The sequence below is a fragment of the Rhinatrema bivittatum genome, chromosome 2, assembly GCF_901001135.1.
Source record: "Rhinatrema bivittatum chromosome 2, aRhiBiv1.1, whole genome shotgun sequence".
Classification (NCBI taxonomy): Eukaryota; Metazoa; Chordata; class Amphibia; order Gymnophiona; family Rhinatrematidae; genus Rhinatrema; species Rhinatrema bivittatum.
Window position 1 is genome coordinate 182,605,443 of NC_042616.1, and position 13,125 is coordinate 182,618,567.

The following is a 13,125-nucleotide window of genomic DNA, read 5'->3' on the forward strand; positions in this document are numbered from 1 at the left end:
CTAATTTCAAGTAATTCAGCACTTTTTTTACATTTAATGGGAGAGACTGACATTTAGGGATGTAACTAAAAAATCAAACACAGATGCCATTAGGAAAAATAGAGAGATGGATTCCCCATCGTGCTTGCTGCAGCAAACACAAATGGATGAAATAACACTGAGAACCTGATTAAGCAAATAGCCCCCGAGTAGAGAGAAAAAGAACAGGCAGTAAACACAGCTAGAAAGGAAATAGGTAGCAAAACCCATAACAATGGGAACGGGGCAAGCCCGGAGAACATGGCCTCATGGCAGAAAGCCTTCATCCCTTCTGGGACACTGAGAATGCGGAAGATATTCCTGCGATTCTGGTTTGCTAGGCCTTCTAAGTCTCGCTGTAGCTGATCCATCTTGCATGCCAGCTGTGGAATAGGTTCAGTTGCAGCTGCAAGTGAGACAGTTCTATTTTCCACCGCATCCAGCCATTCCTAAAAAGAGAGAGTAAGTGCTGCGAAAGCGATGAAACTTCAGTTCTTATGGTCACAGTGTTATCAATATTTGCTTGCAGCATTTCTTTCAGGGACTTGAGCTCTTTTGGAAGAGCGCCAGTTTCTTAGGAGTCTTGGGGGGGGGGGGTCTTGCTTGGATCATTTGGTGCTGGCCGCTACAGCAAAAGCAGCTTTGAACTTCCCTGATTTGGGTGATGTGGCAATAGCAAAAAAAGTAGCCGCCAACGATAGGAGAGGTGATGATAGCAGATGCTAGCAAAAATCTGGAGAGCTGGACATTCAAGTGTCCATTTTGTAGCTGCACTAATTATACTTATATAATTAGTTTTTATGTTAATTGGAAATGTGTGTATTTAAATATCAAAGTACTGGATAGTTGCAGCAATTAGTAAAGTTATATGCAGACACTAGTAAGGAGTAGTAGATGTAGCCTATGTGGACTTCAGTAAGTCTTATGACACACTTCTCCTGTAAATAAATTAGCCAGCATAGGATCAAGGCAAGTAGTCAACTGGTTAAGCGAACTTGGAAAATCATAGTCTAAGTCCTTTCTGGTGAAGTAAAGGGGCATAGAGAATTGAGAGAAAAATGACTCCAAATTAGAGAGAAATCTATATGGGTAGATGTACCTGGGGGGGGGGGATAGAAGGAAGAAATTGAGAGGTTACAGGTATTAAAGTTGTGCTTCAGTGCAAAAAGATATAAAATGTATGTATTGATACAGAAATCCAGTTAGGATGACATGAACTTGAACCTGGAAGGGAAGGGACCAAGGCAATGTGACATTTCCTTAAAGTAATCACAGTGATAGAGTAGCAGTGATATAGTTAGCTTTTTCTGCTACTCTATGCTCAAGTGTGAAAAGAATGGGTATCATCAGGAAAGAGGAGGTGGTAATGCCATTTATAGGTGACTGGTGAGATTCCATTTGAAGTATTGTTTGGTTCTAGAAGCCATACCTTTTTAAAGACATTAACAGGATATTAAGCAGTTTGAAAAATGGAACTGATTTTATAATACAGATCCTACTTAGGCTTAAGAAATTCAAAATGTTTGCACTAGAGCACAGAAAAGGCAGATATGATAGAAACATTAAAATTTTTAGTAAGCCTCAAATTGGAAGAAGGCATTTTTTCATATAAAACTAAGTTTAAGAGCACACAGATCATATGAAGTTGGAAGGCTCAAAAGAAAAGTGAATAAATTCTTTATTGAGAAGGTGATGAATTCTTGGAATAGACTACCAGTAGAGAGGTAATAGCAACCAAAACTCTGGCAAAATGTAAGCACATTAGGGATAGAGTGCAGTAGTAAGGAAAGGTTGGGGACTAGCAGGTAGAAGAAACTGGGGGACCGAGGGGCAGTTCAAAGTGTTAGCATAGTGTTAGAACCTTACTTGATCAATCACATGGAACATTAGAGGAACAAATAGGGAGAAGACATGCAAACCTGTACAGAACAATGGTATGGCTGTATCAGAATAGGAAGAGGCAAGACCAACCTCTGATATATTCTTAGGCAGGAAAATCAGGTAAACTGGGTGAGCCAAATCTATATCTGCCAGTATATACTACATTTTCCATTGAGAAGCAGGTTGAATTACATATGGGTGACTTCATTTGGCGGCATCAACCAGACTTGTTTCTCCAAGCTAGTAGAACTCTACTGAACATGTATAGGAGATCTTGCATGGGCATTGCTTCATGAGCTGCCTCAGTCATTTTTTGTCCACATAAACTCAGACATTTACTCTTCTCATATTTTGTTCTCTGATCTTAAAATTTTGATATTTCTACCTCAGTATAATTTTATTATTGCCTTGCTGCCTTTGCAGTGCCATAAAACAGCACTTTTCAGTGCCACAAAAGAACCCACTTTTTTTTTTTCCAGAGGCCTTACCTCCTCAACATTGGGCCAGAATTAAAAAAAAAAAAAACCAAACCCCTATCGTGAGCAGCTTCTACAATTTGAAGCTGTGGCAAGGTAATGTCCTTCATTGACAACCATGAGCTTTTCTATCAATGCTTTAGATCAGAATATGACCAGGCAAATTGCTATGCCTGTGGTTGGATGACCTCATGCTCCCAACATTCCAGGATTATTCAAATTGAGGAGCTGTGTAAATCTCTTTAGAGTGGTAGTAGATCCTCCTCTGAGTGAAGCATAATCTGCTTCACTGGGTAAAGAGTTGAGCAGGAGCTCTTCAGACTCCTTCATCAACCCAGGCCAAAGCCATGGTCGAGTAGTGTCAGCCGCCCTGCAGAAGTGGCATCAGTCATTGCAGCTTTCAGAGCCTGCACTGAAAGAAGCACAAGCACTCCAAATGTTCACCAATGATATGACCAATGCATAAAGCATCAAAGCAGATGCATAATGCATCAGTACACTAGATGTGTTGTGCCCTGGTGGACTCAATACACAATGCACAGAAACCTGTAGTACCCATGGCCTGTGTTTGGATGCATTTTGAAGCTTTGCATACCAACCGCACAGTGCATCTGTTCCTCCAGTATGAGACCCCATGATACTCAGTGCATGGACATACAGTGCAGTACCTATGCAGTCAACACTCACATCAAGATAACATCTTCAGTCTACACCAACTTCCTTGACATGACTCATTACAGAACTGTGAAAGCAATTGAAGCCATATTCTTCCAAAGCATACAAGCATTCCATGCCATCAGAGCTATCAATGCATCAAGCCCACCATGCTGTCCATCAGGCTGCTTTACCAGCATAACTCTACACAGCACATCCTAGGTGAGCAGCGAAGTGATTCATGTTGCCATTACCTCCTCCAATATCAAGAACCCTCACTCTGACAAGGATGCTTTCAGAGGGACTTTGTTTAAAAATGCCAGATTTGGTATGTTTGGTAGACCAGCATGCCTCTAAGAGACTGCCTGTTCAGATGCAGAAACCTATTCTAATTTTGGAAGATGTTCTACCTCCCTTGCCAGGTCAATGGACACATCAGTCACATGACTAGATTAAGAACATAAGAACATAGCATACTAAGTCAGACCAAGGGTCCATCAAGCCCAGCATCCTGTTTCCAACAGTGGCCAATCCAGGCCATAAGAACCTGGCAAGAACCCAAAAACTAAGTCTATTGGTGAGAAATTTCTTTGCCTCACTGACTAAGGAGTTAGAAGGAACAATCCAGCCTCTCTCCACTATTACTGTGGCACTTCCTCAAACCAGAGTCCCAGTTTCACCTATCAATCTGAACACATTATCAGAACCCATAATTTGGGGGTCTTCATCATTTCACACTGGCAGTGGAGTCCAGTAAGTCAGAGGTGCTTGACTAGGGTATAGATCCTCAAGGGCAACCAGAACCATCACTTTGTTCAGTCTTCATCATTGGAGCCCTAGTGAAGTGAGCCCCAGTATCTGAAAGTCTGTATCATATCACCCCTCCTCCTTTCCTCCAGGGTATACATGTTTAGGTTCTTCAATCTCTCCTCATAAGTCATTCACTGAATTTACCTTATGTAGGAGAGAAGCTCAGAGAAGTGAGACAATACAGGTATACCTTCTGACCCACTTCTGAATTCTCCTGATCACACCTCACCCCTGGAGAGGACCTTACCTATTCTAAATTTGTGGAAAATATAGGAACAATGTTTGACTTCCATATCCACAAAGGACCCCACTCAATTACTGTCGTCTTCAAATTCTGGACATGCTGTCATAGCTTCCAGTTTGAATATGTTGTGTGTTCTTATGATGAAGCAACTTCACCTTAAATACAGGGTTCAGAAATCTCTTGGGTTCAGCGTCATCTTCCTACCACATCAGTCTGTAATGGTAGAGTCTGCTATGAAAAAAGCAAAGACCAGAATTCACTTACTCACCTCCAGGGAAAGATCAAACTGCTTGACAATTTCAGCAAGGAAGTCTTTCAAAGTGCTCCATGCTCTCTGCTCACATCACTATCCACCAGTTTTTATGATGTAATATGTTTATGCCTGCATTCAGAAGCTAAAGCCTGCAAAAGGTGGTACTAATTATACCAAACTGCATTTGGATGTGGAAGAGGGCATCTGTCACCACCTGTGTACAAGTTTGACTCTGTTTCACATACCTCCTCAGTCTGTCAGGGCTCAATGCATTTTGTGGCTTAGAGCAAGCAATATTCAGGAAGACGTCCATGAACAGTTGGCTGATTTACATAGAAACATAGAAATGATGGCAGAAGAAGACCAAATGGCCCATCCAGTCTGCCCAGCAAGCTTTTACATTTATTTTTCTCATACTTATCTGTTACTCTTGGCCCTTATTGGTTACTCTTAGCCCTTATTAGTTCCAGTTTCCTTCCCCACTGCCATTGATGCAGAAAGCAGTGCTGGAGCCGCATCAAAGTAAAGTATCTAACTTAATTGATTCGAGGTAGTAACCGCCGCAATAAGCAAGCTACTCCCACTCTTTTTTGTTTACCCAGCCTGTGGGATTCAGTCCTTGTTGGTTGTTGTCTGAATATGAATCCTCTTTTCTTCATTCCCCCCTGCTGTTGAAGCAGTGAGCTGTGCTGGATATGTATTCCAAGTGAAGTATCAGGCTTATTTGGTTTGGGTAGTAACTGCCGCAACAAGCAAGCTACTCCCCCGCTTATTTGTGAATGTAAATCCTTTTTTACACATTTTCTCTTGCCGTTGAAGCATAGAGCAATGTTAAGAGTCACATTAACCGTGTGTGTGTTTATTGAATAAGGGTATTAATCACCAGGTAGTAGCCGTCATTCCTGCAAGCCACCCTCATGCCTCTTCTCATTCACATCTGCTAGATTTTATGGATCCGCAATGTTTATCCCGCGCCCTTTGAAATCCTTCACAGTTTTGGTGTTCACCACTTCCTCCGGAAGGGCGTTCCAAGCGTCTACCACCCTCTCCGTGAAGAATTACTTCCTGACATTGGTTCTGAGTCTTCCTCCCTGGAGTTTTAAATCGTGACACCTGGTTCTGCTGATTTTTTTTCTGATGGAAAAGGTTTGTCGTTGACTTTGGATCATTAAAACCTTTCAAGTATCTGAAAGTCTGTATCATATCACCCCTCCTCCTTTCCTCTAGGGTATACATGTTTAGGTTCTTCAATCTCGCCTCATAAGTCATTCACTGAATTTACCTGAGAGAAGCTGAGAGAAACGGTTGCTCAGAATGGAGCAGTGCAATCTCTTGACCGTTCCCGAAAAGCTCTCTTCTTAGAGATGCTCTTTTACTTGCAAGTGACCATACTTCTACAGATGTCCCTACCAGTCTTTTCAACAATACTGTTTGCCACCTCTTCCAGCCCAGTGTCAGCAGCTGCTTCGTCAGACCTTGACAGCGGGAATGCAGACAACCTAAAACCATGCAATAGGCAAAACCAAATCCTGGACCCAGTTTTTTATCCCTCTAAACAGTTCTCACCCTTCCATTCCAGTGGGGTGAAGATTCCAGACTTTTAGAAATGTGGTATCAGAGAGGCTAATTACTGGCGTTACCTGAGCACTGAATGACAGCCAGTTACAGCTGGAGTTCTATCAACGTCATCAGTATGCACTGGGAATATCCAATAAGAGCAGATGCTCTGCAGCCCGCAGCCAAAGGGGCGCATCCCTGGGTGAGTAATTTAGTTAGTCATTAAGTCGTTTGATATGGGTAGCAAGAAGTGTGGTGCAACTTATCCCACTGGAGCCTGCTTCTAATCCCTGTACTTTACAACCCACTATTGAAATCTTTGACTGTTCTTCATCCAGTTAGACATAGCACAGGTGAAGAAGGACTTGGAGGTAATTCCTCCATCCATAAAGAGACTCCTGTCTCCTTGAGTCTTGTGAGTCGTCTTTATAACTCAACCGGGAGGAGATATTTCTGCAGATATGTCAGAGAAGAGACTTAGTCCATAGTGTGCAGTTGTTTGCTGGGAATAAATCTCCAGAACCTTCAGTTTTTGGGACTGTTATAACATCTACCCCCAAGGATTTATCTAAATCTCCTCTAACTCCTAGACCATCACTGATTATCTTAGAAACATTATAGTCAGCTATTACAGGGCTGGAACATTCTCTGATAATTAGAATTGATGTTTTATCTTCTGTTAATGACCTTTCTCTTAAGATGGTTTTGCGTTCTCAAAAGTTGAATGAATATGATTGAACACTACTGTCTCTGAATTAAAAAAAGATTAATGCAGCTTTAATTCAGCATAAAGGATATTCCCATTGTAGGATTGAGAATTCAATGAATATTTAATCTGTTTTATCAATTTCCCCAAATCCTCTTTAATATCCTCATTGGAATTGCTTAAATTCTATCAAAATATTTTGTCAATCCCACTTGAGTCTTTCTCTCCTATATTGAAGAATTTCTGTTTACCATCTCAGAGTCAAGCTTCATTGGTAAGGGATATAGGAGGGGAAGAGGACTCAAGTGCTAATTTGGATTTGTCCAATTTCTTGCAAGACTCCAGTATAGATTCTGAGCTACTTTGCTCGTGGTGTTTATTTTGGAGAGACAAGATTTTTTTGCTGCTGCCTCAAAGGAGTTCATGGGACATAGATTTTCCTGATATATCCAAGGGATCTCAAGCCCGACCGAAAACTTTTCTGTCTCTTAAGGAGAAAGCTGTTACCTTTAAGCTTTCCTTTTATTTTACCTATTTTTTTCAAGGCAAATGCTTGTTAAGATCTGGTAATATTAGATATGTTACAATCCTAAGCAACTTGAAGCTCTCCTTATTACTAGAACCAGTGTCCCTGTTGGAGCTCCATAATTATTTGAGTATTGTTAGAGCTTAAAATAGAATCATCTGTATTGGTTTCCTTTCTTTTTCAGAGGATCTCTTTCTTCTCTCCATATTGTGGACCTAAATAATATTTCTCTTTTTTAGACTTTTTAGTCTGATAATTTTGCTTTATTTTTGTTATCAAGTATCCTTGATATAATGTTGAAAGTTAATAAAGAGGGAAAAAAAAGTGGCATTAGGTAACCAAGGACCACTGGGTGCTCAAAATGATGCAGTCTGTTTACCATTTGCATTTCTCCCAGCTGCCATCCCTCCTACATTGTGTGCAACTCTCCTACATTGTGTGCAACTCTCACCTGCTGCAGCTTCGTCTAGAAGTCCAGTCACTTCAACAACTAGCAATAGAACTGATCCCTGCATCCCAATATGGGCAGAGCTTCTACTCCCAGTATTTTCTCATCCCCAAGAAGTCGAGGATTGAGGCCCATTCTGAATTTGAGACACTTGAACAAACATCTACTCAGAGAGAAAGTCAAAATGAATCCCCTCAGCACAATTCTGCCTTTACATACAGAAGGGTGAATGAATGTGTACCCTGGACCTAAAGGATGCATATGTTCACTTACCATCCACTCTTCTCATTGGCACTACCTTTGCTTTCAGATACTTCTTCCCACTATCAATAAAAGGTACTCCCATTTGGCTTATCAGCAGCTCTGAGAGCCTTTGTGAAATGCCTCACAGTGGTGGCAAGTTCTCTGCATTATGAAGGAATACAAGTTTTTCTGTATCTGGATGACTGGCTAATTGCAACAAGTTCTTGGGAGAAAGTACTCTGTTCTCTTTACAAGACTATTTCTCTTTTACAATAATTGGGCTTCCTAGTCAACTTTGAGAAATCAAATTCAGTCCCCACTTAGAGGCTCAAGTTCATTGGCGCATGGATAGACTAATTTCAGGTGAGAGCATTCCTACCTTCCAAAAGAGCACCTGTTGTGAGATCGATCATTCACAAGCTACTCTTCTATCTGTACTCAATAGCCAGAGCCTGCTAGTGGTCTTAGCACATATGGTGGCAGCCATCCATGTAGTCCACTGACCCACCTCCATATCAGTTACCTTCGGTAGGGCCTGCCATCTTAATGGGATCAGCTAACTCAACCTCTTCACAGATCACAGGAGACACAAGGCAAGACTTACAGTGGTGGTGAACATCCCCTGTTTCTCAAAAAGCAAGCTCCTCTGTGAGTGCTCCCTCATCAATTAACACTGGCAGCGGATTCCTCCACCAAAGGATGGGAGCCTCACACAGGATACTTTTTGGCCCAGAGCACTTGACTGTCAAGGAAAGCTGCTTCCCGTTCAACCTACTGAAGTTGTAAGAGCAGTAATAAGTGCTGTGTCAGCATTTGTTTACCTTCTTTAGGGAAGACGCATCCTGAATCAAACAGACCATACTTTATAGCGGCAAACAGAGGCACAGGATCATGGCTTCTGAAGATTCGGCATTGTGCAGCCAGGAATCAAGCTGTCCTACAAGCCACTTATCTGCCAGGGATCACCAGCATATTGACAGATTGCCTCAGCAGTGTTTTGTCCACATAAGTGGTTCTATAGCAATCAGTAGCAGACAGACTATTCAACTTATGGAGTCTGTCAGTGGATCTGTTCACCTCAGAACAAATCATTTCTGCTCATTTCTACCAGCGATCTGACTGGCTCAGGACGCTTTCCTGCTTGACTGGGGAATAAGCCCCATCTATGCTTTTCCACTGATACTGTTGATTACCAGAACAGTACAGAAGCTTCTCTGGGATTGGGTTAATCTGATTCTTACAGCTCCAGCCTGGCCCAGACAAATATGGTTTGCATATCTCATTCAACTCTTCAGCAGGCTTCCCATACATCTGGGGATGGACCCTGCATTAACGCAAGACGAAGGGATGCTTTATCATCCCAACCTCCCAGCCCTCAACCTTATGGTTTGGATGTTGAGTGCTGGATAATCATGAACCCGGATTTGCCTAGAAAAATTAAATATTAGTCTCGTACAAAAAGCCATCACCTAAAAGGAATTAGGCTTTCAAATGAAATAGATACTCCAAGTGGTGCTATCTTAACGCTTTGGACCCGTTCTCTGGTGAACCTAAAAATTTGTTAAAGTACTCGCTCTGCCTTTCTAATTCAGGTCTCGGCCACATTTTCAGTGCATGTGCATCTTAGCTCCATAGCAGCATATAATGTTCAGGTGAACAGTAAACCAATTTCTACTCATCCACTAATATCTAAATTCACGAAAGGACTATGGCATGTCAAACCTCCAGTGTAGAAGCTGCTGGTTCCATGGAACTTGAATGTTATCCTTTCTCAGCTCATGAAACCTCTTTTTGAACTAATAGTTAGCTTGGTAATGGTTACATTAACCAGAAGAGTCGGCAAACGCCATGTGCCAGTTAACTATCCACCATGCATGCAATTCTTTTACAATAGGGTGGTCCTTCGTATTCACTTTAAATTTCTATCAAAGGTCATCTCGGCTATTCATATTAATCAATCCATCGTATTGCCTTTCTTCTTTCCAAGACCTCATGCCTGTGAAGGGGAGAAAACACTTCATACCTTGGACTGCAAAGAGCCTTAGCTTATTACATGAAATGAATTCAGTTGCTGTGTCAATCTCCTCAGTTGTTATATGACCCTAATAGGTTAGGCGTGCCAGTCACCAAGCATGCATTGTCCAACTAGATAGAATGCATTCAACATTGTCACACCGTAGCAGGTTTACAGATCACTGACTATCAAAACTCATCAAGTTGTGCATCTGTGAAAAGTCCCCTTAAGGACATCTGCAGAGCTGGTCAATGAAAAAGCAAATTTGCTTACCATAAAAGTTATCTGAGTAACTTTAGGACAGGTGTGTTCCTGACCAGACTTACCTGGCTAACTTTCACTGGGTGGCACTGAATATCTATACTCACTAGTTAACCATGCCCCTAGAATGCTTCTGTCACTGTCTCTCTTTATCCAGGTAAAGTATTTGTTCAGCTGACTTACATGGACAAAATTTAGCTGCTGAGCAGGGAAAAATTTTCAGATCTTACTTTTGTCCAGATAGCTCCAAATGTCACCTGGACAAAACCTCTTAATATGCAGATGTGTTTTTATTACTAAGTTTGAACAGTGGGTAAGTGGATAACTCTGCATTATCATAACCACTTTGTAATTCTTGTACACATGCTGTACTTGACTTATTTATATTTTTTATGAATATATTTATTTTAAAGATTATACAATAGCTTTGATTTGTTCAATCTGCAGTATTTTGGACAAAAATATCCCTTTGCTCAGTATTGTATAGTAAATCATTGTTGTATGGATTCTTCAGAAATGTGCTGTTACAAGAGTGTTTAAAAATATCTAGTAATAGTCACTTTCCAATAGAAACTAGGAGGCGGGGGAGGGAGGAACTGTTTGATTGGAAATCAAATTTCATTAAAAGCATGCTGTCATCACTAGTAATTCAACTGCTTTAAATTTTCAGACAGTGGAAGTAGCTCACCATTGCCCAAGTATGCCTCATCTCCTAAACCTAACAACAGCTACATGTTCAAACGAGAGCCCCCAGAGGGATGTGAGCGAGTGAAGGCCTTTGAGGAAATAACGTGAGTATCACCGTATGTCAGTTGCAGTTTTTCAGATTCAAGCACCTCATGAGATCTAGATAGGTAGAAGTCTTGTATATTGATATTTGCTAATTTTGAGAAGAAACTAAAGGCCAGTATTGCTTGTAAAATCAGAATGTGTATTTTTAATGTTTAAATTGTTTATTGAATGAAACTGTAATGCAAATCAACAAATGTGGTGTTTCTGATATGCAATATATACACAACATAGCATAGAAAATGTGTTTTTAAAAAGGCACCCTTAATGTAGGTTTCCAGTAACCTCACAATGTATAATCCTTAGTTCCCTGTATGTACCAGGATCAGTCCAGACTGTGGGTTATGTCCCCCGTCCAGCAGATGGAGTCAGAACAAACTTCTGAGGGAGGTGCTATATAAGTCACATCCCTGGTCTCATTCCCCAGTACGTTTCTGACTCCAGCAGATTGTGAGCAGGGGAACAGTGGTTTCCCAGGACAGGGTCTTTGTGTTTGTCTGTCTTCTGCAGCTAGGCTCCTGTTCTCATTCTTTGAGGGATCAAGTTTATGCAAAAAAAACAAAAAAACGAGTTTGGTGACAGGGTATTTCTGCAGCCCTCCTGCATTAGAGCCTGTCTGTTTTCCCTGGAGCACTTGCGGACATGCCTGGGGGATTTCTTCTTCTTTCTCAGCCTCATAATTTGTGAAGCATTGTGGGGTAAGTTTTTCTGTTCATTTTTCTCCTCAGGTCCGATCCGTGGGTGCCGGACCGTGGGGGTGCACACTGGTGGTGCTGGCCTCTCCCCCCCCTCCCCCCCGACAAGGGTCGGCTTGCCCCCCCGCGACGCTAATTCCCTGGGGCTGCCCCCCCCCCCCCCCCCCCGGGAAGTCCCATTCCCCGGCGGTGTTTCTGGATGCGAGGGGGCTTTTGGGGCGGTCCCTGGTTTAAATTTGGGTTCTTGTCTGCGCCGAAGAGCCTCCGCCGGTAGTTCCCGCGCTCCGCCTTCTACCTTCCTTCCCCTCCCCTGCTAGCGGCATGTCCAGAGCGGCGGAGTGTGTTGATTGTGGCCGGCTTGGGGACCGCCTTTGCTCGGGCTGTCTCCCAGAGGGGGGGAGACCAGCAACCAGGAGGAGAGCAGTGCAGGAGCGCATGGTCACAGCCATGAGGCACGCCAGCGGCAGGGCCCGTTCCCGCGGGTGGCGGGAATGGCGGCCATCTTGGACCATAGCACGCTGGATGCCGGATTCTCGGGATAAGATGTTGAAGGCCCGATTTCGGCTCCACCATCAGTTTTGGCCTCTGCAGAGGCCCTGGAACCGCGCTCTGTGCTGCGGGAAGTTCCAGCCTTCCCTCCTTCGAGCCTCCCACCGTTTTCACCTGAATTCATTGTGCTTATGCACAATGCCTTTCTGCACCGCATGGCACAACCTATGGAGGTCACCCTGGGGTCCCCCCCCCTGCCCAAGTTAGCACGGGTGGAACCCCGTCCTCGCAGGGGGACTCCATTGCAAGACGGAAGGCAGCTTGGCGGAGGGGCGCTGGGCCCCTCTGGGGTCCCGCCTGGTCCTCCCAGAGGTCTGCCCAGAGCGATTTCTCCAGTGCCGCCGGGGGACCTGGACGTGGCCATGGATGAACCTCCTTTGGGGACTCAAGTGGAGGGGGATGACCCTCGGGTCCTCCGCATTTTCCAACGTGGTAAATTGGACGACCTGATCCCCCATATCTTGCAGGAGCTGGATATTGATCCACCTCTGGAGCCTTCAGGTCCGGAGCCTAAGGCGAAGAAAGGGGACCCTCTATTAGCAGGCCTCTGACCCCCAGCGTGCGCCTTCCCTACTCAACCCTCCTGCCTTCAGCTACTCTCACGGGAATGGGATTCCCCCGAGGCCTCCTTAAGGGTGAGCAGAGCAATGGACAAGCTATATCCACTTCCCGAGGATTTCTTGGAGCTACTCAAGTTTCCAGCGGTGGACTCCCCAGTTTCTGCAGTCATCAAGCATACCACTATCCCGGTCACGGGAGGCACAGATCTGAGAGACCTACAAGACAGGAAGCTCGAGGTCTACCTCAAGCGGGAGTTTGAGGTGTCGGCACTGGGGGTGCCGGCGGCCATCTGCAGTTCGTTGGCGCAAAGGGCAGGTCTGCGATGGGTACAACAGCTCCTTACCTCACAGGATCTCACTCCAGAGGAGGCTTTCCAGGCTGATCGATTGGAGGCCGTGGTGGCCTACGGGGCAGACGCCTTATACGATCTTCTACGGGTT

General features: G+C 43.7%; 1 protein-coding gene across 1 annotated transcript in view; it reads left to right on the forward strand.

Moving 5' to 3' along the window:
- GLCCI1 (glucocorticoid induced 1) overlaps positions 1-13,125 on the forward strand; it is a 312,344-nt gene that overhangs the window by 291,165 nt on the left and 8,054 nt on the right. Inside the window, exon 9 of the mRNA XM_029588951.1 lies at positions 10,762-10,882. Within this exon, the coding sequence (XP_029444811.1) occupies positions 10,762-10,882 (121 nt within the window). The remainder of the gene's footprint in view (positions 1-10,761; positions 10,883-13,125) is intronic.